We start from the raw sequence: 24221 nt of genomic DNA on the forward strand, positions 1-24221 counted from the left end.
AAAAAAAAAACCAAAAAAGGAAATATATTGAAAGTGAAAGTTAGCTGTCCATTGATTAGGCTCAACTCAACTGCATTCATAGTAATATCAATGTTTCCTTTCAAAAAAACAAAACAAAAAAACCCTATAGACTCTATTAGTGCATTTGGGTATATGTGTATATGTTTGTGTGTACATGTAAAGTACAGAGGACAACAGCTGGCCTTGAACTCAGATCAGCTGCCTCTTCCTCCCAAGTGTTATGATTAAAGGCATGCACCTCTACCACACAGAAACAATTTTTTAATTCTTTAAACAAACACCATAAAACAAAGGGACAAATTAGAAACACTATTTCATTGAATGTGTGAAGCTCCATTTTCCTTAGCATGATCCCTCTAATTTCCATGCATTTTCAGTCAAACTAAGCTTTTTTGTGATTTTTTTTGTTGGTGGTGGTGGTGGTTTTTTAAAATACTACTATGAAGAAGTGGATACTAGGCTAAAACATCTGATGCTTTGAAAGTACTTCATTAAAGTCTAGTGATTACTTGAGAGTTTAGATTATGTTCCCTTCTATCCAGAGAGCATACAACCTAATTCATCTATTTTATATCATCCTTACTTTATGACTTTATTTTGCCACATTTTCACATATAGTTTGTCCCTGGCAGTTCACTTACTATTCTAGATCAGTTCCCAGTTTCACAGCTATGTCTTCATATTCTTGTCTGCTTTTAGCAATGAGCTCGAGACATCCTAGGCAAGTGAGCTGAGAAGCAGCAACTCGAGAGGCAAGAGTCTCTCCTAGAAGGCAAAAATAGTAATTGCTCACCTTAGAACTGTAGGTCACATAGTCATCATTGTTAATTGCATTTAAGTATGCACACAGTATAAGACAAGGAGGATGGTGCGAAGTATTCAGGCTTGAGTAAGTCCCATTTTCTGTCATTCTGCTTTAATTACTTTTAATACATATAATTTCACCTTCAAGTACCCCTCGACCCAAAAGAAAAATGTTAACGAATAAAGAAGTATTCAATGATTTGTCGGCCACTTACCTGGCATAGTCACCATGGGTGTTCCTGCCCAGAGAACATCCATTCCTGTGGTGTGTCCATTACATAAGGGAGTGTCCAGACAGACATCAGCCAACTGACCTCTCCTGACATGCTCCTCTTTAGGAGCCACAGGTGAAAAAATGATACGGTTCTGGGGAAGACCCATATTTTGTGCATATTGTTGAATATTGGGTTCTCCTACTGCTGGAAAACGCAACAGCCAAAGCACGCTATTAGGTACACGTTTCAGAATCTAAAAAAAAAAAAAAAAAAAAAAAGAAAGAAAGAAAGAAAGAAAGAAAAAGAAAAGATTAATAGCAAATCTGCCCTTTCCCAAAACCACTCAGAAAGTACGACTGACCCCCAACACCACCTAATCTGGGCATTGTGGCACACACCTATAATCCTGGCAGGAGGTTTCTAAATTCAAAAAGACTCTGCCATAAACAAGCAAAGAAGCCTGCTTGGGACCTAGGTCTTTTCTTTAAAGAGATGAATTAAATCATCTGAGTTACTTCTTTTCTCTTAGCTGTCCCCAGAGAGTTTGAGGACAGAGAAAAGAGTTAGAAGATAAAAGTCAAGTTACTAACTGGTACAATCTGAGGCATTTTCTGGCAGTGGTCTTTGTTAAAGATGGGAATGTGAGTGTCTTTATGTTTACTTTTTTTAACTTACATTTCTTTTTAAAAAAATCTTTTGACAATTCCATTACATATTTTTGGAAAGAGTCATTTTCACCCTCCACTATTCACCCCTTCCATTTTCACTGAACCCCTCTTACCTTCACCTTTACCATTGTTATTTTGTGTTTATGATCCACTGAAATTAGTCGGGATTGCTTGCATGAAAATGGATGAGGTGAGTTACTGGAGAATTCTCCCTCCGCAAGTAGCCACCAAGAAGCACTGAGGCTGCATAAGCCTCTACCCCTATTTTTGTTTTTAAGGAATAGGGTCTCATTAAGTTTTCCAGGCTGGCCACAAACTCATTGACTCTAGCAACTCTCTTAACTCAGCCTTCAGAGTAGCTTGAAGTACCAGCACATTTTACCATACACAGTACTTCAAATTTTAAATCCCCCACCGCACCACATTAGAAGAGTAACTCAAGAATTTGCCCAAATTGCCTAATGTCAACCAAAGGGCAGTACAGACTTCTATAAATGACCAGGGATAAAATAGTACTAGCTTTTTAGTCACTGCCTATTTTGTAGCTTGAAAGCAGCCATAGATAGTAAGTGTATAAACACATGTGTGTGGCCATGTGTCAAAGTTTTATTTATAAAAATATGCAATGAGAGGCTGGGAATGTAGCTCAATGGTAGAGTACTTGCCTAGCATGTGCAAGGACCTGGGTTCCACCCCAGCATCAAAAAGTACCAAGCAACGAGCCAAGCAGTGGATTTGGCCTCCAGACCAGTTTACCTACTCCTGATTCAGAAGTGCATTTATTCAACATATCACAGAACTTCACACTTCCTTCTCTGAAAAATGTGAGAATAGACAAATTTCCAAATTCAGACTATTTCACATTTTTAAACGTACAATGTATATACATTTATCTAACACTCTTGGAAGCAACTCCTTGTTTTTTAAAACACATTAGTATCTCTATATTGAGATGCAGGAATATTCACAAACAGAATTTTAAAAAAAGTAAAACTAGCCTGTTAGGTAAGTTTTGCTTTTAGAATTTTGGCTAAAACAAGGATTCAGGGAAAATAGAAGCTTACTCATCCACTTCCTCTCTTTCTACATTACCCTTCCCTTTCAGACAAATAGAACAGATTGGGGGGGGGGGGGTTAAACAAGAAACGATTTCTTTCTAACAACGTTAAGGTAAAATACAGCATTTCAGTTATACAAACTCAGGGCCAGCTGGCCACATATACTCAGTATTGTATTTCTACAAACCAGGTTCACGAGCTGATGCAAAATAGGGTTATTGATCAACTCTTTCCTGGTTAACGTCAAAGAATTGCAAGCATGTTAAATATGGGTGTCCACACAGCAAGTTTTGCTATCAGTTCAGGCCAGGGGTTGGGAAACTATGGTCTGTAAACCAAGTATGGCATACTGCTAGTGTTTAGAAATAAAATTTGATATGCTAAACCATTGGTTCATTTATATAATATCTAAAGTGTTTTCATTATACATACTATAAGTAAATAAGAGATGACTAGATTACTTATCACAAAACTGAAAACTTCATTTACTAACTCTTTAAGAAGAAAAAGCTCGCTGACATCAGGTTTGAACAAAACACTTTGAACAAATAAATAAATGGTTATAGCATGAAGTTTTAAAATCCACAAGACTGAAATCAGGCTTGGCGGTACACAACTTTAAAAACCTAGAACTCAAAAGGCAAAGCCAGCCTGAACTACATAGTGAGTTCTATAACATTCAGGGCTATATAGAGACACTGTCTTAAAAATGAAAATAAATACACCAAAAGACTGAGGATACAGCTCACTGGTACAGAGCTTGCCTACTGTGTATCACACCCTGACCTAGATCCCCACACACTGGAAGAAAATACAACAACATTGGTAGGTAAAATCAAAACTGAAGATGGCTATGGACATAGCTCAGCTGGTAGAGTTACTTGTCTAGCATGAAGGCAGCCCTGGATTACTTTCTAGCACCACATAACCAGACGTGGTGGCAAACCCGTGTTATGCCCGCACTTGGGAAGTAGAAGAAGAATGAACAGACGTTCAGTATTACTTTGATATGTAACAAGGCCAGCCTGGGATACATTGAGACCTCATCTCAAAAACAACAATACAAGTAGCATTATACAGACTGAGTGGGTTTCATTTATGCATTTAGGAATACACCACCACCAATTACTACTACTAAAAAAGAAGCACCGGGCGATGGTGATGCACACCTTTAATCCCAGAGCTGGGAAGGCAGAAGCAGGTGGATCTCTGAGTTCGAGGCCAGTCTGTCTGGTCTACAAAACAAGTTACAGGACAGTTACGGCTGCTACAGAGAAACCTCTCCTTAAAAAAAGAAAGAAAGAAAGGAAGGAAGGAAGGAAGGAAGGAAGGAAGGAAGGAAGGAAGGAAGGAAGGAAGGAAGGAAGGAAGGAAAAGAAAGAAGCAAACAACAACTAAGGAAAAGAAAGTCATGAATTTGAAAAAGAGAAAAAGGAGTGGACCTGGGGAACTTTGGAGAAAAGAAAGAGGGGAAAATTATATTGGTTATATTATAATCTCAAAAAACAAAAATGATTCAAAACAGCTGAAAATGTCACAACCCTTGGAGCTAAGAAATGAGTATAATAGTTCATAAATGAAAGAAGCTTCAGCAAGGTAGCCCAAATACATAATCTTTACTCATCAATAGTCATTAATAACAAATCTACACATACTCACATTTGCCCACATCTGCAGAGTAGAAGGGTCGATTTTATATAACTGATTAAAGTTACAGTACACAATAGCATCTTCTGGTAGCCCGTACTGGGAACGGGTGGTTACAATAATGGTACGGGGAACCTCCTCTCCAGTTGCAGCCTTATTATTAATCTAGAATAACAAAAAGAACATGATTAAATTTAGAGTTAGCACTGGCCAAAGGGAATTGCAGATGTGGTTCAGCTGGTCAAGATGTACGAAGCCCTGGTTTTGATTCAAGTGCTGCATAAACCAAGGCATAGCAGTACCCAATTATAATTCTCAGAAGATGGGGGGGGGGAAAGGCTCAGCAATCAAGATTTGAAGCTAGCCTGGGCTATATGAAAGTCCTACCTAGACAAGCCAAGAAATGGGAGTATATCTACATGGCAGAGTGTTTATATGGAATGCACAAGGTCCTGGGGTTTCATCCAACACACCACACACAGACACAGACACACACACACACACACACACACACACACACACACGTACATCCAGGAAGGCCTCACACTATGTACAGGTCTCAGTCAACAGTAAGGCTTCCCAAGTGCTAAGATTAGAGCGTTGTGTGTGCCACTATGCTTGGCCTATTTTTTGTTTTTGTTTGTTTGTTTATTGAAGACAGGGTTTCACTATGTAGCTTTGGCTGACCTAGAACTTGCTACGTAGATCAGGCTGGCATCAAATTTGTAGGCAGGCAGATTTCTTATGACTCTGAGGCCAGCCTGGTTTAACATAATTCATGGCTAGCCAGGGTAACATAGTGAGAGACAGATGCAAAGACAGAGAATGAAAAGAGTGCACGAGTCAGTGAGCTAGCTAGATGGTTCAGCTGGTAAGAACACTAGGTTAGAGTCTCAGCACCCATATGGTGGGCAGTTCACAAGCATCTATAATTCTAGTTCCAGGAGACCTGATGCTGTCTTCTGGCCTCCCTAGTCACAAGGCACGCGCATAGTACACAGACATACATTCAGGCAATATCCACACACATGAAATATTTTTTCAGAAAAAAATTCAAAATATATAAAATGGTATAAAGATTTTAAGTTCTGTCCCTGAACTGTAATGAGAAAATGTTTTAATATAGTTTACTTTTTTTTTAAAGATTTATTTATTTACTTATTGTGTATACAGTGTTCTGCCTGCACATGCCTGCAGGCCAGAAGGGGGCACCAGATTTCATTACAGATGATTGTAAGCCACTATGTTGTTGCTGGGAATTGAACTCAGGACCTTTAGACGAGCAGGTGGTGCTCTTAACCACTGAGCCATCTCTTCAGCCCTATATTTTACTTTTAAGACATAAAAAGTTAAACCATTACTTTGACTTAAGAGTAACTGCCCTAAGAAAAGACACTGAAAAGAGGCCGGGCAGGGCAGTGGTGGCGCACACCTTTAATCCCAGCACTCAGGAGGCAGAGGCAGGCAGATCTCTGAGTTCGAGGCCAGCCTGGTTCACACAAGCTAGTTCCAGGACAAGCTCCAAAAACTATGCAGAAACCCTGTCTTGAAAAACCAAAAAAGGGGGGGGGGCCTGCCAAGTTTGAGAACAGCTTGGGTTACATAGCCAGATTATGTCTCAAATAACCAGACAAGGCCGGTGGTGGTAGCCTTTAATGTCAGCACTTAGAAGGCAGAGGCAGGTAATTTCTCAGTCCAAGGTCAGTTTATTCTATAGAGTTCCAGGACAGCCAGGGCTCCAGAGAAAAACTCTTTTCTCATAAAACAACAACAAAAAAAGTACTAAAAACCCCATAACCAGGGCTAGAGAGATGGCTCAGAAGTTAAGAGCATTGCCTGCTCTTCCAAAGGTCCTGAGTTCAATTCCCAGCAACCACATGGTGGCTCACAACCATCTGTAATGAGGTCTGGTGCCCTCTTCTGGTCTGCAGGCATACACACAGACAGAATATTGTATACATAATAATAAATAAATTTAAAAAAAGAAAATCTTTTAAAAAAAATAAATAACCCATAACCAACAGTAAGCTTTTGCTTTTTTTACCCTATTCTTCATGGATGAAATAAATGCTCTTCTCCAAATCATATCCTCTCTCCAAGGCAAATTTCAATTACTCCTCCCCAAAGGGCCTCTTCTCCCCAAGACTCAAGACTCCCCCTTACACTGATAGTCAACTCCTCCAACTACAGTTTTATTTGCAAATTGCATACTTGTTGAACACTGCCTTATGCTGTTACATGAGTATACACATCTCAATAAAGTTGTCAGCACCTAAGAAGTCTAAGATTCCTGCCCTCTTACACTCTCATTGACAGAGCTATATATTTACCTCTTCAAGTATGCATCTCTCTCTCTTTCTCTGTCTCTGAATGCATACAATATTATTGGGACTAAAGTTCTAAAGTAATGAGTTCTAAAGTAATTCCATTTGCTGAAGGATACAAATACAAGGATTACACTGCACTATGCTGAATGTAACAATATACCCCCGAAACAACAGAAGCACAGGAGACAAGTACCAATGAGTATGGAAAGAGAGGCAAAAGATCAGTTCAGGAACTGGTTCCCATAAGAACTATCTGAACTGAAAGGCGAGGCAGGATTTGGCCAGGAAAAGGGTGAGTTTACAGAAGCGAACAATCATATAGTGCCTAGAGGTAAGAGAATAATGGCACAGACAGGCAAAAACAAGTATTAGCATAGTAGGCACTCACTAAGGAGCCTGATGGCTGAAGCCAGATGACTTTCAAGACCAGACACAGCTACAAGAGCAAGTTTCCAAGAAGCTTATTTCCTCCTTTGTAGAATAGAGTGGTTATAAGACTTCAAGGAAATGATGCATGAATGGTGGCACATAATTAAAATGTATATTTTATAATTATAAATGTATAATTTATATTAAAATTAATATAAATAAAATAAAGGTCTTTCCCACCTGTGTAGTTGCCAGTCCATTGCTAATACTGAATCCATTAATTGTTATCTGAATCTGTCCTCTGTTAATCATTTCAATAACTGCTTCTGCAATTGTATTCATGGGAATGACAGGCATATTAAGAGCTGTGTTACTGCTGTCTACATTGTCACCTCCATCAGGACATTTCATCTGAAAACAAAATCCAAACAGAAATGCATTATAAGAAAAAATTAACAAATTCAGTTCATTTCAGTAACAAATGCCGACTTGGTTCTGACCTTGACAATCTTCACATCTGGTAGACTATCAAGAAATGCTTTGAGATCGATGCCATTCAGAACTATCCGATTGTCATAAATATGCCCATTGGATTTAAAATCGATGACTGCTTTTTTCTAATGGAAGAAAAGTTTGAGATGCCTGTCAGGATGCATATGGACAATCCAAGGGGAAAAATGAACACAGTTCTCTGAATTACCCCCATAGCATCATTTTCTGCCTACCTTCAGGTGAGGGAACATATTAGCATGATCACCAATAAAAAAAGTATGAGGCATGTAAGCCAGTTTCTCAGAATACTGTTCTGCAACTTCAGCTGGGGAAGTTTCCTGATCAGTGATGATATAATCCATGAACAGTGCACCACTAGTCCCAGGGTATCCCAGCCACATTGCCTAAAAAACAATCAGACCGAAAACTAAGAACTTTTATCCATCTGTAAACTAACCAAATTACTGCAGTTTTTTGTGTAGCAATCATTTCCCAAAGGTTTTTCAAAAGAGGATCTTAATGTAAAGGCTCCCAAATCACTTATGTACATATATAAAGGAGGCTGACTTCTTTAGCCAAGAGCAATCCAGCCGGGCAGTGGTGGCACACGCCTTTAATCCCAGCACTTGGGAGGCAGAGGCAGGCGGATCTCTGTGAGTTCGAGGCCAGCCTGGTCTACAAGAGCTAGTTCTAGGACAGGAACCAAAAACTACAGAGAAACCCTGTCTCAAAAGTCAAAAAAAAAAAAAAAAAAAAAACCACAAGAGCAATCCAGCAGCTTTCAGACTAACCTTGTAAGTGGTAAGGTGTCCTTCAAATATATTAGACAAAGGAGCTATTTATTATAAAACCATGAAATGCTAGTCTCCATTGATATTTTACCTGTGGGCATTGAGTCTACACCCAAAAATCTATCCTAGTGCATTACAAGAACACTCAAGAATGTCTATCCTGTTGTTTTCAAGCATAGTTAGCCAGATGGAAGAAAACTAAAAACCACTGTCTTTTTAGTGCAATAAACATTGTGAATGATTATTCTCTTACCTGAATAGGAGCTGGCCTGAGAGCAAAGAGCTCATTTCGAGCCCCCTTGGTATAACCATTCATATTTACAAGGATGTGAATTCCATCTTGGTGGATGCGGTCAGCTGCTTTTCCATTGCACGGAATCTACGGGATAAACAGTAAGAACTATGTAGAATCTCAAGATTAATTCAATTGGTTTTAATAGCATTAAACAGAATTCAGACCTAGATGCAAAAGAGATGAGTAAACTGGGTACAGTGGCTCACTCTTATAATCCCAGCACTTGGGAGGTGGAAGTAGAAAGATAAGTTAAACATCAGCATCAGCTACATGAGACCCTGTCTCAAAGAATCAAAGAAAAAGGAGATGAGACCACATCAATGAACTACGTTAATGGAGGTAACATAGAGTTAGCACCACTATTATAGCATCAAAGCATTACAGAAATAGAAAATAAAGGAAGCAGACTTTCCTTCCTAATTGGATGGATTAATAACAGGGTTACAGAAGGGAGCAAGTATTTTAAATGGGCTTCAAGATGAACAAGAGGTTAAGCATATTGTTACAAGCCTTGAAGCCAAGGATTCAGGAAACCTGAGACAAAATCATGAGTTTCCACTAGTCAGAGCTAAACACTTAGACTCTGTCTCAATCAATCACAACAACTACTAGATGTTTGATACTCTATAATCTCAATGGGAAACAGTATAAATAGGATGAGAGATGACTCAGTGAGTAAGAATATTTGCTATACAAGCAAGAGGATCTAAGTCTGGATTCCAGCATCCACATAAAAAGCCAGATGTGCACCTGGAACCTCAGGTCTGTGGGGGTTGGAGACAGGAAGATGAGTCAGTATCAGTCTTGAGAAAATAAGGCCAGTCTTGAGAAAATAAGGCCAAGAGTGGTGAAGCAAGATCTCCACAGTTGGCTGGGTGGGAAGGCACACACCTTTAATCCCACAATCTGGGACAACCAGGGCTATGAAGAGAAGATACCCTATGGAAGAAAAGAAAAGAAAGAAAGAAAGAAAGAAAGAAAGAAAGAAAGAAAGAAAGAAAGAAAGAAAGAAAGAAAGAAAGAAAGAAAAAGAGGGAGGGGAGGGGAGGGGAGGGGAGGGGAGGGGAGGGGAGGGGAGGGGAGGGGAGGGGAGGGGAGGGGAGGGGAGGGGAGGGGAGGGGAGGGGAGGGGAGGGGAGGGGAGGGGAGGGGAGGGGAGGGGAGGGGAGGAGAGGAGAGGAGAGGAGAGGAGAGGAGAGGAGAGGAGAGGAGAGGAGAGGAGAGGAGAGGAGAGGAGAGGAGAGGAGAGGAGAGGAGAGGAGAGGAGAGGAAAGGAAAGGAAAGCTGGGCGGTGGTGGCGCATGCCTTTAATCCCAGCACTTGAGAGGCAGAGGCAGGAGGATCTCTGTGAGTTCGAGGCCAGCCTGGTCTACACGAGCTAGTTCCAGGACAGGCTTACTAAAGCCACAGAGAAACCCTGTCTTGAAAAACCAAAAAAAGAAAAAAAGAAAAAAGAAAAAAGCCAAAGATATCCAACATCCTACTCTGAGCAACATGTGAACCTGCAAATACACCTACATGTACACTCATCACACATACACATATACACATGCCAAAAATGGAAAAAACTATGGCGACAGGTGCCTATAATCCTAGCACCTGAAGACTAGATTGACTACCCAGTGAGACCCTATAGAAAAAAAGGGGTGCAGGGCTAGAGAGAAGGCTTAGTGCTCAAGAGCACTGAAGGACTACATGTAGCTCCAGCACCTACATGGTTAACAACCATCTGTAACTCCAATCCCAGGGCATCCAACTCCTTCTGAGCTCCAAAAGCACCAGGCACAAACATAATGTACATATAAGGTGCACATATAAACAAGCATAACACACATACAGATAAATATATCAAAAACATTTAAAGCCAGGCAGTGGTGGCTCACTCCTTTAATCCTAAGGATCTCTGTAAATTCCAGGACAGTTTCAGGGATCTATACAGATAGTCCTAAACCAACCACGGACACATAGTGAGCCTGACAAATCAAATCAATCAATAGATCAATCAATAGGACAGATGGATAAATAAATAATAAATATAGGTAATATAGACAGACAGATAGGCAGGCAGGCAGGCAGGCAGGCAGGCAGATAGATGAGGGAAGAGTCATACCTCTCATTTTCAATTCTAGCACCAAAGAGGCTGAGTTTAAGGCTAACCTAGGCTACACTGGGAGTTTACAGGCAGTTCTGATCACATAGCTAAAGTTCTGCCTCAGAAAAATAAAAATCAAAGCTGGAAATGTAGCTCACTGGATAGAATACTGACCTAGTTAGTATGTACCAGAAGTGTATGAGACTGCTCACAGTAAGAAGGTCAGCCTGGGGTACCGTGAGACCCTGTCTCAAAAATCAAATCAAACCAGACATATTTTTGGAATAGTAACCATGCTACAAAAGATACTGGTATGCAAACTTTATTAAATAAGATGACTCTCTCAAGCCATCTAAGAAAATGTCTATTATTTACTCATTCAGTTAGTTATTGGTTATTTGAAACAGGGTCTCCCTATGTAGCTCCGGCTGTGTGGGAACTGATATATATATCCTCAAACTCAGAGAGATCTACCTGCTAGGAGCCACACCATCCCTAGTCTTAATTGTTTTTGAGACAGGTTCTCTAGCCCAGGCAGACCTTGAACTCTACATAGCCAAGGACGACCTTTAACCTTGATCCTTCTGTCTGTCTCCACCTCCAAAATGCTGAGATTATAGGTATGAGTCACAACACCCAGTTTATGCAGTGCTAGGAATCAAACCCAGAGTTTTGTATATAATAGACAAGCCCTGTATCAACTGAGCTATGTCCGCAATCCCATTATTTACATTTAGATGTGTGTCTACATGCAAACACTTATTCATATTCATGTCTAAATATGTGTATTTCCTTACTAGTCACCCATGTGACTAATAGAACCCATAGCAAATTTAATTCTCCCATAGGTTTCAACTTTAACTCATCATAAAATTTATACAGGAAAAATAATAGAAACAAAGACAAACAACCAGTAGGGTGGTGGCTGAAGCAGAATTACCAAAAGTTCAAGGCCAAACCTTGTGAATTGCAAAAGAATAAAACAAAAACACCATACACACACACACACACAAAATGCAAAAACTCAGAAATGGATGGGCTTTTTACTGCAGATCCCTCCTTTTTAAAAAAAAAAAAAAATGAGATGGGGGTCTCACATAGCCTAGTCTGTCCTTAAACTAGCTATTTAGCCAAGGCCAGCTTTTGAAAGAAGTCCTCATCCTCTTGACATCACTATTTACCTTTTTTGATTTTGTTCAGTACGTATTACAAGTATCTAGAAAAGTTATATATCAAACACAGTTATATCACATTTCTACTTTATGTACAACTTAAAAGTCATGCCAAATAAATGTAAACGAACAAGGAAATAAGGGCAAATTACCCAAATACAGTAGTTACTCCTTTTAATATCCATCATCAAAAATTACAAACATTGAGACCCTCCATTCAACTCCTAATACAAAAAAAAAAACCCTACTTTGTACCAAAAGGGCCTTTATCCCCCCAAATTTACTCAAAATTTAAAATTGGAGACTTAAAGACACTTGCTGTGTTTGCAGAGGACCTACATTTGCTCCAGCACCCATGTGACACCCCTGTAACTCCATGTCTGGGCGATCTGACACCCTCTCTTCTGACCTCCTTGGGCACCTGTCTTCATACAGGCACATCCCCACATACCATACCAAACACATATAATTAAGTATGAAATCTTAAAATCTGAAGAAAAGGATCAGTGTTTTGCCTACCTGAGAAAGATCAATGAAATGATTGGCTTCTGCCATGACCTTCACTCGGAAGTTTGTACCGTCATCTGGGCTCAGGGCATAACAGAATACCTAAAAGACAAAGGAGGGCGTACTTAATAAATAATCTTGGCTCCAAGCCTCTCAAAACACTGGGCTTAACATCAAAGATGATAGAAGAAAGTCACCAAAACCTACTCTTACCTCAAATTTGTCAGGATTGTGCATGCCTGGAATAGACTGCATAAGGTGAGAAGTAGGGTGATTCCCAAAGTCAGAACTCACATACCCTACACGCAACCGGCCATCACTGAGCTTCAAGTCTTTTGGATGCTCATATGGTGGTTTATGAAGGACATTAATCTACCAACAGAATACAATGGTCGTTAGCAAAGTCAAGTCATGTGCAAATTTTTATCTAAAAGAAAAAACCGAGAACAGGGACTGGTGATTGGTAGTATGTTTTGCCTAGCATGTATAATGTCCTAAGGGTTCTGTCCCCAGAGCTACATAAAGAACAAGCGTGATAGCACCCATCATTGATCCCAACCATCAGGAGGTGAGGCATAGTTTGAAGTCAGCCTGGTCTATGCACTGAGTTACAGGAAAGCCAGTCTGACATAGTGAGCAAAACAGAACAAACAAAAAATAAATGGATATGTTGGTGCACTCTTGTGACCCCTGCATTGGGAAGTGGAAGCAAAATGAATCAGAAGTTCAAGGTAATTCTCAGCTACGTAGAGTTTAATGCCAACCTGATATACGTAAGACCTATCTCAAAAAAAATTTAAGTAAAATAAATGAAGGTAGAATCTAAAATCATATAGACCCATAATTATGAAAAAATTTCAGTGGCCGGGCGGTGGTGGGGCACGCCTTTAATCCCAGCACTGGGGAGGCAGAGGCAGGTGGATCTCTGTGAGTTCGAGGCCAGCCTGGTCTACAAAAGCTAGTTCCAGGACAGGCTCCAAAGCTACAGAGAAACCCTGTCTCAAAAAAACAAAAACTTTAGACGGCAAACTTTATTTATTTGGCCAGTTTGATGGCGCCTTCGAAGGTCAACAGTTGTGTGTGCTGGCTGCATAGTGCTCATGCTTCCTATCGGATCTGTTCTGAGGCGTAGAGAATATGCCTCAACAGACTCCAACATGAAATATACATAGAGTATGATTATTTTAGGAAATTCGACAAAGAAGCATCTCTGTATTTAAAAAGAAGGGGGGGAGGGGGAGGAGGAGAAGGAGGAGGAGGAGGAGGAGGAGGAGGAGGAGGAGGAGGAGGAGGAGGAGGGGACTAGAGAGATGGCTCGGCGGTTAAGAGCATTGCCTGCTCTTCCAAAGGTGCAGAGTTCAATCCCCAGCAATCACATGGTGGCTCACAACCATCTGTGATGAGGGGTCTGGTGCCCTCTTCTGGCCTGCAGGCATATATGCAGACAGAATATTGTATACATAATAAATTAATAAATATTTACAAAAATAAAAGAAAAAAATCTTAATCTGTTTTCTAGAACAAACCCAAAACCCTATCAATTCATATTCTAATTCTGAAAGTTGAGTATATAATACCATACACTCTGTATTTAAACCTTATTGGGGCTTTTGTTGTTGCCTTTAGTTTGGTTTTTAGATGTTCTTATTAGGTGGAGGTTTTTGTTGAGATTACAGAAGTACTGGGATTATAGGTTTGCATCATCATGTGTAGCTGTGATTTTCACCTTAAGAAAAACACCACCATTAACTTGTTCAGAGTTTGAAATGAAAAGTCTCTCCAGGCAGTGGTGATACACACCTTTAACCCCAGCACTTGGGAGGCAGAGGCTCGCGGATCTCTGTGAGTTCAAGGCCAGCCAGGTCTACAGAGAGTTCCAGGACAGGCTTCAAAGCTACAGAGAAACCCTATTGGGGGGGGAGGGCGGGGGGGGGGGATAAAAGTCTCCATCCTTTGGATTAAAGGGAGTTCAGTTGAAGACAGGACACATTAGAGAGTGACTTCTGGGATACCTAAGAAAGCTTTATTTCTCAACTTGGGTGATATTGACCACATGCTGATTGGCAAAGCCATACTGTACGTTTGATTTGTACAACATTTTTATTTATTTGCATTTGAGTTTGCAACAGAAAAAATGAAAGGACAAGTCACCTTATCCAAGCAGAGATTCCCATGCCTCTCTGCAATAGCCTTCCTGAAGCCATGAGAAAGAGGGTACAGCATGCTGTGATGAGGATGCACAGAAGGCAGCCTATTCTTCTCTAGCTGCTCAGCTACAATACTAACCAATTTCTTCATTCGCTCATCATAGTCTGTCCAATCACAGACAATCTAGAGGAAGCAAAAAGAAATGATCACCCAGAAAACCAACCAAAGGATTTATTTTGCAAATATTTGACTTCCTAAAGCAGTGTTAGATAACCTACTAAAAATACAATCTCAGTGAATAAAAGACAAGAATAAAAGGCAAGCCAGACAATTGGAGTTCAATGCCTGGGACCCACGTGTTATGAGAGAAATAACTCCTGAAAACTGCCCTCTGACCTCCACTTGCTAAAAAAAAATCTCCAGCCAGACTTGGATTATTATAGCACATAAAAATTAAAAAGTGGTAACAATACAGAAAGAAAAACACTAGATTATTATTCTTTACCTGTAGGCAATGAGCCAAATTACAATAGGCATCAGGAAAATCAGGCTTAAGTTTCAGAGCTGTGCGGTAAGAAGCTATTGCTTCTGGGATATTCCCTGAATCCTGGAAAGAAAGCAAGCTTGTAAGGAGTTTCCTATAATGAAACTTCAGTGCTAAGGTGCCTATGTCACAATAATCAGCAGTACCTTGTGAATGGAAGCCAGATTGCTGTGTGCATCTGCAAAGGCAGGATTAATCTGGATGGCACGAGTATAACACTGCAAGGCTCCCTGAACATCCTGCATCTCCTTTAGTGTGTTTCCCATATTAGAGTAAGCATCAGCAAATGTAGGACTGATTCTGAAGGAGAAGACAAGGGTTTGATTATCTCGTGTAAAATCCTTGTTGCTGTTAAAGCATTGGGGGGAGAGGGGGTTTGACGTGGTTTGGTGGCACAGTACTTGCCTACCAAGCATGAGGCCTAGCTTGAATCCCTAGCACACCAAAGGCAGGGAATCATTTCAGCAGCTGCCAAATGCCAACCTTTAATTATTCATTAATAATGATAAATTATTAAATAAGAATAAATTATTTAATAGTTGAGGCTCAGCAGTTAAGAGCTCTTAATATTCTTTTAGAACTGAGTTCTCTTCCCAACAACAATATCCAGCTATAGAGAATCTAACACCTTCTGAATTCTGAAGGGATTTTACATACATACTTACAAGTAAAATAAGCCTAATTGGAGCACTCAGAAAGCAGAGACGGGCAGATCTCTGAGTTCAAGGTGAGCCTGGTGTACAGAGTAAGTTCTAGGACAGCCAGGGTTACACAGAAGAAACCCCGTTTTGAAAAACAAACAAAAAACCCAAAACAAAAAAGTAAAACAAATCTTTTTCAAAGTTGACAATAAAATTTTAAACCACAAATGAGATGGCTCAGCAGGTAAAGATACCTGCAATCAAGCCTGACATGAGTTCAAACCCCAGAACCTATAACAAAGGATAGAAACAATGCCAGTAAGTTGTTCTCTGACCTTCACATGGGTACCACAGTATATGCCCACATTGCTTCCATGAACACAAAATAAATAAAATAATGTAAACCAGGAGCCGGGCAGTGGTGGAGCACATTTTTAATCCCAACACCTGGAAAGCAGAGGCAGGCAAATCTCTGTGAGTTTGAGGTCAGCCTGGTCTACAGAGTGAGTTCCAGGACAGCCAGGGCTGTTACACAGAGAAATCCTGTCTCAAAAAAAAAAAAAAAATCGACAGATAGGAAGGAATCAATGGGTAGATGGATATGGATGGATGAATGAGTAGGGACATTATATTATACACACCTTTAATCCCAGTTCTTGGGAGGTAGAGGCAGAAGGATTTCTGTGAGTTCTAGGCCAGCCTGGTCTACAGAACAAGTGAGTTCTAGGACAGTAAGGGTTATGTAGAGACCCTGTCTCAAAAAAATTAAAAATAAGTATAAGTAAATGAATAAATAAATAACAAAGGGCAAGAGAGGTGGCTCAACACTTAAGAGCACTGACTGATCTTCCAAAGGACCTGAGTATTTTTCCCAGAACCTACATAGTGCAGTTCACAACTACCTTTACTACAGCTCCAAGGTTTCTAATGCCCTCTTCTAGCCTCTGCAGTAGGTATCTACATGCACTACAGAAACCAGGCACTGAGGTGCTGGAGAGATGGCTCAGCAGTTACGAGAACTGACTGCTCTTTCAGAGGTCCTGAGTTTAATTCCCAGCAACCAAATGGTGGCTCACAACCATCTATAGTAGAATCTGATGCCATCTTCTGGCATAAGGCCAAATATGCAAATAGAGCACTCATATACATAAAATAAAGAAATCTTTTGCCAAGTGGTGGTGGCACACGCCTTTAATCCCAGCACTTGGGAGGCAGAGGCAGACGAATCTCTGTGAGTTCGAGGCCACCCTGGTCTACGAAAGCTAGTCCAGGACAGGCTCCAAAGCTACAGAGAAATCAAGTCTCGAACAAAAACCAAAACCGAAACCAAAAGGGGGGGGGATCTTTAGAAAAAAAAAAGAAAGAAAAGAAAACCAGCAGACATTGAGGTGCACACTTTTTAATCTCAGTATCTAGAAGCAGGTGGATCTCTTTTCGAGTTCAAGGCAAGTTTGGTCTACAAAGTGAGTTCCAGAACAGCCAGAGCTACATAATGAAACCCTGTCCCAAAATAAAAAGTTTAAAATAAATAAATATTTTTCATTATTTTATGTGTATGGATGTTTGACCCACATGTAATTCTGGGTAATATGAAAAGCAGTCAATGCTATTAATCTCTGAGCCATCTCTTCAGCTTCTAAATTTTTTTTTTAAGACAGTGTCCTACCATGTAGCCCTGGCTGGCCTTGTTCTTTTGCTATGCAGACCAGGCTGGCCTCAAACTCACAGAGATCCACCTACATCTGTCTCTCCTGAGTGCTGGGATAAAAGCATGTGCCACCATATGCAATAGAGATGCCAGGCAGTGGTGGCAAATGCCTTTAATCCCAGTATTTGGGAGGCAGAGGCAGGCATATCTGAGTTCAAAGCCAGCCTGGACTACAGAGTGAGTTCCAGGACAGCTAGGGCTGTTAAACAGAGAAACACTGTCCCAAAAAACAAGAGGAAAAGGGGATGGGAGGAAAGAAGAGAGCAGAGAGGAGAGAACGGGAGGGGAGGGAAGGGGAGGAAATAGAAGAGGGGAGGAAGAGCAGAAGAGGGGAAGAAGAGAAGAGGGGAGGGGATAGGATGCTGAAGTGGATTAGGGAAAGCCCATGAAGCCTCAGTCCAACACAAAGAACTACAGGCATCTAAGGAAAGCTGAGAGCAGGAGAAATATTCTTCCCCAGGGAAGAGTACACCAATTGGCTATCCAATACCAAATGGTCAACCCTGAAAACATCAGAGTAACATTATACATAACAAATTATGCTTAGAAACATATTTGCATATAAATACATATATAAGCATGTCACAAAAATTAATGAAAGAGGAGGTCATGAATTTGAGAGCAAGGAGAAGTATATGGGAGGGTTTTGCAGGGAAGGGAAGGGGAAATGATGTAATTATACTATAATCTCAAAACTGAAAATAGAAAAAAGAAGCTATAAACTTCTTACCGTATGGCTTCCTTATAATGCATCAGTGCTTCCTGCAGCTTCCCCTGTTGTTGCAGTACACTTGCTAAATTGGAATGTGCAGCAGCAAACTCTGGGAAGACCTAGAGAGCCACGATAATGGCTGACATTAAATAGCAGAATCTCCCAATTATCCCCCACAACTCTTAAAAACTTGACAACACACTTTAACTTCTCTTTACTTTTTCCAAGTTTACTCATTCTTCGGATCTAGTAGCTTAAATTCTACTGCTTCCTCCATTTTATACCTATCTTCATTTCAAACGTGAAGTAGGCCTCTCTTCCTGTTACTCACACTGAGCAATGCAGCCTCTTTTCTAAACTCCTACCACACCTACCCATCACTAGACACTGACCTGAACCCTTCATTGTAATAGCTTTACTCAGTTTACTTGTCACTGGCCTTGTCCAGATTTCATCTATGCATAAAATAATGAACTCAATGTAGGGACGTGTGGCATTATCATAGGACCTTACATAGATAATGAAGAGGTGAATGGCAGGCAAACTTAATTGCTTTCCCTCTACTGTCACACAGGCTAGACACCCAGTCACAGCATTCAACATACTTCTAATGCTTTGCGATATAGGCGGACTGCCTCTTCAATATTGCCCTGTTCCCGTTTGATATTGGCGAGGTTATTCAAAGAGTCTGCATGGGTAGGACATAGGCGAAGAGCTGTGTTATAACAATCTTCTGCTTCAGCAACCTGGAAAATAAAACAAATCATTCAGATACTACAGAGAAGAGTCAGAGAAACCACTGATGTTCTAGTAATTTAAGTAACAGAATCAATGAGCCTAATGGCTGGTAAATACAAAATGGATACTTTTCAGTATTCTCCTTCCCATCAACCAAAACCCCAAAGAAAACCAATATAACTACCTCAATACTTAATATGTACAATGAAGACTTTTCTACCACGTAACAAAGAAATAAAAATAGACTGAAAATCCTTACGCTGCCCTTCTCTTTGAGTGCATTTGCTAGGTTGCAGTAAGCATCTGGGAAATGTGGCTGCAGTTCTATAGCTCGTCTGTAGGTATCGATGGCCAAGTCTATTAGGCCTTGCTCGTAGTACACACAAGCCAGGTTGCCATGCACCACCGCATGATTTGGGCTCAAACTTAAGGCACGAAGATAAGCTGCTACAGCTCTGTGAAAAGCAAAAACATACAAACATATATACACAAATGCCACTAATATTAAGTATATTATTATTATAAGTTTGTCTGTGACATGTACAGATTGGCAAATGCCAAAAACCATGGTACACCTGTGGAAGACAGAAGACAACTTTCTAAAGTTAGTTCTCTCCTTCCATTATGGGTTCCAGGGATCAAACTCAGGTCAATATGATTGCATGCCAGGCACTTTTACCCACTGAACCATCTCACCTGCCCAAATCAAACTACCTTGAATATGTATTTTGTTACAATTAATTCCAGATACACTATACCAAAAATGCCATTAACTAATAACAATTAACTTATAATATATTTTACAGTATAACAAAAATCTCACCTTTATAAAAATATATTTTTGGGGGTGCCAAGAACTGAACCTAGAGCCTCGTGCATGCTAAACAAGGGGTCAACCACTGAGCAAATTCCTCAGCCCTCCACTTTTATTTTGAGTGTGTGGTTTGGTTTGTTTTTGTTGTAGTTGTTTGGTTTTTCAAGACAAGGGTTTCTCTGTATAGCTTTGGAGCCTGTTCTGGAACTCGCAGTAGACCAGGCTGGCCTTGAACTCACAGAGATCCACCAGTCTCTGGGATTAAAGGCACACGCCACCAAGAGCCACTTGTTTAAGACAAGGTTTTACCCTATAGCTTAGGCTAGCTTCGAAGTCTGAGCAACCCCTTCTTCCCTTGGCCTCTCAAGAGCTGGTATTACAGGAGAAAGCAACTACAGCCGGGCAGGCCCCTGTTAAGTTTTTTAAGAGAAGAGTATTGCTCTTTAGTCCAGTCAGGCCTTGAACACACAGCAGTCCTTCTGCTTCAGACTCCCAAGTGCCAGGTTATAAAACATTTTCATAGGAAAACAGTTGTCTGGGGCTGGAGAGATGGCTCAGAGGTTAAGAGCACTGACTGCTCTTCCAGAGGTCCTGAGTTCAATTCCCAGCAACCACATGGTGGCTCACAACCATCTGTAATGAGATCTGGTGCCCTCTTCTGGCCTGCAAGCATACATGGAAGGAATGTTGTGTACATAATAAATAAATAAATTTAAAAAAAAAAAAAACTATTCCCACTCAAGAAGTAGATTCTCCTTTGACCAAAAAAAAAAAAAAAAAGTTAAAGGTCGGGACTGGAGAGATGGCTCAGAGGTTAAGAGCACTGGCTGCTCTTCCAGAGGGCCTGAGTTCAATTCCCAGCAACCACATGGTGGCTCACAACTACCTATGAGATCTGGTGTCCTCTTCTGTCATGCAGGCAGAACATTGCATACACAACAAATAACATCTTTTTAAAAAAAAGTTAAAAGTCAAGTGCTGGAAAAAATGGCTCAGAGGACAAGACCATTGGCTGCTCTTCCAGAAGATTTGAATCCTAGAACCCAAATGGTAGCTAACAGCCATCTGCAACTCCAGTTCTAGAGGTTTTGATACCTCTTCCAACTTCCGCACATAGTTCACAGACATACATGCAGGCAAAACATCCCATACACATAAAATAAAATTTTAAAATCACCGGGCTGAGAAGCTGATCAGTGATCAAAGTGCTTGGTGTGTAATTATGAGGACCTGAGTTTGGATTCCTGCCCCCATCTACCAAGCTTAATGGTCATGTACATATATGCAACCTCAACACTGGGCGGAGGGGCTGTGACAGGAGGATCACTGAGGCTTACTGACTGCAAACCTAGCCCAGATGTGAGCCCCAGGCTCAAGGAGAAACTGCCTCAAAGGCAGAAGATGGTAAAGTAACAGGATTGAGAAGGACACCCAATGTCTTCTTCTGAATGAACTCCAATGTGCATATAGCCCCTCTCACAAACACACACAATTAGAAAAGCAGTTTCTTCAACAAAACAGTTAAAAAGTCAAGTTTTACTTAGCTTTCTGAATCAAAAAAAAGAAAAGAAAACTTAGCCCAAAAGGTAATCATCATTTGTAACAGTTTACAATAAAGGAAATTTCAACAGAACTAAGTGGAAGGGTAAAAGCATTCAGGAAAACCAATAAGGAAAAGTCAGCCAACAACATCTATAAGTAAAACATAAGAAAACAGCTATCAGGAGGGAAAAACTATTCTCTAGGAAAATGTACTTCAAGAAGCTGTTGTCGCATTTTAAGTTCAAACTCTGAAAAGACAAGAAAATTGATCAAACAGAACATTCTCACCTGTCAAAAATGCGTGCCTCTTTCAAGACATTTCCTAAATTGATATAAGCATCCAGAAAATTTGGGTCAAGGGTGACAGCCTAAAAATTACAAGACAGTTACTTAGAAAAACATAGGCTTTTGTCAGATTAACTTCTCATTCAGCTTGTACTCTGAAGTAATTTTAGATATCCAATTACATTTTCTAAAATAAAACTCATTTTGTTTTTAAAAACAGTCCTCATTTAGTTCCCTTTCGTCGATAAGCCTCATTAATATCAAAATAACTGGAGAAAAGGGCTAGGCATGTAGCCCAGTGACAAAGCACTTGCCTAGCACACTTCATACAAGGCTCCATTTCCTGCATCACAAAAAAAGAGAAAACAAAAGCAAAACCTCATGAGCAAAATAAATCCAATTTAACTAAGCACAGTACTGCCTTCCTTTTTTGTTTGTTTGTTTGGTTGGTTGGTTTTTCGAGACAGGGTTTCCCTGTGTAACAGTCCTAGCTGTCCTGGAACTAGCTCTTGTAGACCAGGCTGGCTTCAGACTCACAGGGATTCACCTGCCTCTGCCTCCCGAGTGCTGGGATTAAAGGTGTGCACCACCCCGGCCCGGCCCCTTTTATCTGTTCTTTGAGACAGGGTTTCACTATGTAGCTCTGGCCAGGCTGGCCTCAAATTCAGAGATCCACCTGCCTCTGCCTCCCAAATGCTGGAATTAAAAAGAATGAACCAGCATACAAGCTGGTTCTAATTTTTCTAATGATTGGCCCTATTTTATTCAGTCAGTCAGGTTAACATTTCTCAAAAGACGGGGGCAGAAACAAGCAATGAGCTCTTAAGTATGTAACTCTGTTACATAAACACAACCCAGCAAATCCTTAGTAAGATATGTAATTAGAGCTGTAACATTAAACCAAGCATGGCACAGCCTATAATCCAAGCAGTTGGGAGGTGGAGGTAGGAAGACGCAGCATTCAGGTCATCTTCAACTACAAAGTGAGTCTGAAGGCAGCCTGGGGCTATATGAGATACTTTCTCCAAATAAGCAAATGATAGTCTGGTGCTCACTGGCAAAATGCTACCCTATACCAAGAGTCCTAGAAAGATATCCCTCTAGAACAGTAAATGTAAATTTAACCAAACACTGAAAAGATAAATGTAATAATTTCAAATATTTTAAAGATTCCTAGAAACACTTCTTTACATAGATAATAAACAAGTCTCTATTAGATAAAGGCATGACACACTTAGCTTAGATTATCTACAGTCATAGATATCTATCCTGAAAACTTTAACTTTTGCTTTGAGGAAAGGTCTAACTCTATTACTATCTTAGAATTTACTATGTAGCCCTGTGTGGCCCAGAACTCACAACAATCCTCCTGCCTCAGCCTCCCAAGTGCTAAGATTAATAGGCATAAATAACACCTGGCCCTCTTAAAAAATTTTTGAAGGCAACAAACACATGTCTTGGCTCATCATCTTTATAAATTCATCAATCATGCTGGCTTTCCTTTAATATGTATTCTAATCTACTCCCCTTTCCTCCAGATAATTTTGAAGCAAATCTCAAACATCTCATCCCATTTAAAATTATAAATTCTAGGGAGGCGACAAGAATGTTTTCTCACTCCAACATACCACACTATCATTATCTTATCTTAAAAAATGAACTGAACATGGTGGCACACGCCTTTAATCCCAACACTAAGAAGGCAGAGACAGGCATGTAGGTGGGGTGAAGAGACAGCTCAGAAGTTAAGAGCTTAAAATGATCTTGCAGAGGACCAGAGTTCAATTCTTAAATTCCTATCAGGAGGCTCAACAACCACCTATAACTTCAGGTATGGGGAATCCCAATACTTTTTTCTGGCTTCCAATGGCACCTGCACATTCAAACACATAATTAAAAAGTAAAGCCAAGCAGTGGTGGTACACGCCTTTAATCCCAGTACTCAGGAGGCAGAGGCAGACAGGCCTCAGTTAGAGGCCAGCCTGGTCAACAGAGCTAGTTCCAGGACAGGCTCTAAAACTACAGCGAAATCCTGTCTTAAAAAAAAAAACAGAAAGGAAGGAAGGAAGAAAGGAAGAAAGAAAAGCAAAACAGCCAGCCACTGGCATTCATCTCTACCTCAGTCTGAAAATGATGATCCTGCCTCCAGGAATCTCAGAATGAGACTGTGTGTGAGAGTTGTCTCCTCCCATTTTATATTCCTCTCTGGAACTGGAATTAAAGGCGTGTACCACTACCACCTGGCAAGCTAGTGTGGATACTGAGATTAAAGGTATCACTACTGTCACTGTCTGGTCTGTAAGGCAGGCCAGTGGCTGGCTGTTTTGTTTTTCTGACTTTCAGGCAAGCTTTATTTATTAAAATACAAATGAAATATCACCACACCTGCCTCAAAAAACAAAATTAAAAATTAAGGATCTTAAATAAAGACAATTCTAACAACAAATATCCACTCAGTGGCCCCTTTTCTGATTAACTTCAGTGGGTATCTAACTAGGACCAACACAAGATAACAACAAACTTTCAATCATTTGGTTTTTTTATTTATTTAGATTTTTTTTTTTTTTGAGACAGGATCCTCGTCTTGGAACACACTATATAAATCAGACAGGACTATACATAGACCTGGACT

General features: G+C 40.3%; 1 protein-coding gene across 4 annotated transcripts in view; it reads right to left on the reverse strand.

The window, feature by feature from the left end:
- Nucleotides 1-24221, reverse strand: part of Ogt (O-linked N-acetylglucosamine (GlcNAc) transferase) — a 44398-nt gene that overhangs the window by 2819 nt on the left and 17358 nt on the right. For 3 of the 4 annotated variants that reach the window (XM_048417944.3, XM_048417942.3, XM_048417943.3), the window contains 16 exons: nucleotides 21593-21672; nucleotides 19208-19403; nucleotides 18816-18956; nucleotides 18229-18329; nucleotides 15296-15449; nucleotides 15111-15212; nucleotides 14609-14788; nucleotides 12671-12829; nucleotides 12470-12559; nucleotides 8646-8771; nucleotides 7835-8005; nucleotides 7610-7726; nucleotides 7350-7520; nucleotides 4426-4578; nucleotides 1041-1293; nucleotides 663-786 (listed from right to left, as the gene is read on the reverse strand). In XM_048417944.3, coding sequence (XP_048273901.1) covers nucleotides 663-786; nucleotides 1041-1293; nucleotides 4426-4578; nucleotides 7350-7520; nucleotides 7610-7726; nucleotides 7835-8005; nucleotides 8646-8771; nucleotides 12470-12559; nucleotides 12671-12829; nucleotides 14609-14788; nucleotides 15111-15212; nucleotides 15296-15449; nucleotides 18229-18329; nucleotides 18816-18956; nucleotides 19208-19403; nucleotides 21593-21672 — 2318 coding nt within the window. Of the gene's footprint in view, nucleotides 1-662; nucleotides 787-1040; nucleotides 1294-2373; nucleotides 2524-4425; nucleotides 4579-7349; nucleotides 7521-7609; nucleotides 7727-7834; nucleotides 8006-8645; nucleotides 8772-12469; nucleotides 12560-12670; nucleotides 12830-14608; nucleotides 14789-15110; nucleotides 15213-15295; nucleotides 15450-18228; nucleotides 18330-18815; nucleotides 18957-19207; nucleotides 19404-21592; nucleotides 21673-24221 lie in introns of those variants that run through there. The other variant, XR_015000468.2, reaches the window with a different exon arrangement.

The sequence above is a fragment of the Myodes glareolus genome, chromosome X (assembly GCF_982192425.1).
Source record: "Myodes glareolus chromosome X, mMyoGla1.1, whole genome shotgun sequence".
In the NCBI taxonomy this organism is placed as follows: Eukaryota; Metazoa; Chordata; class Mammalia; order Rodentia; family Cricetidae; genus Myodes; species Myodes glareolus.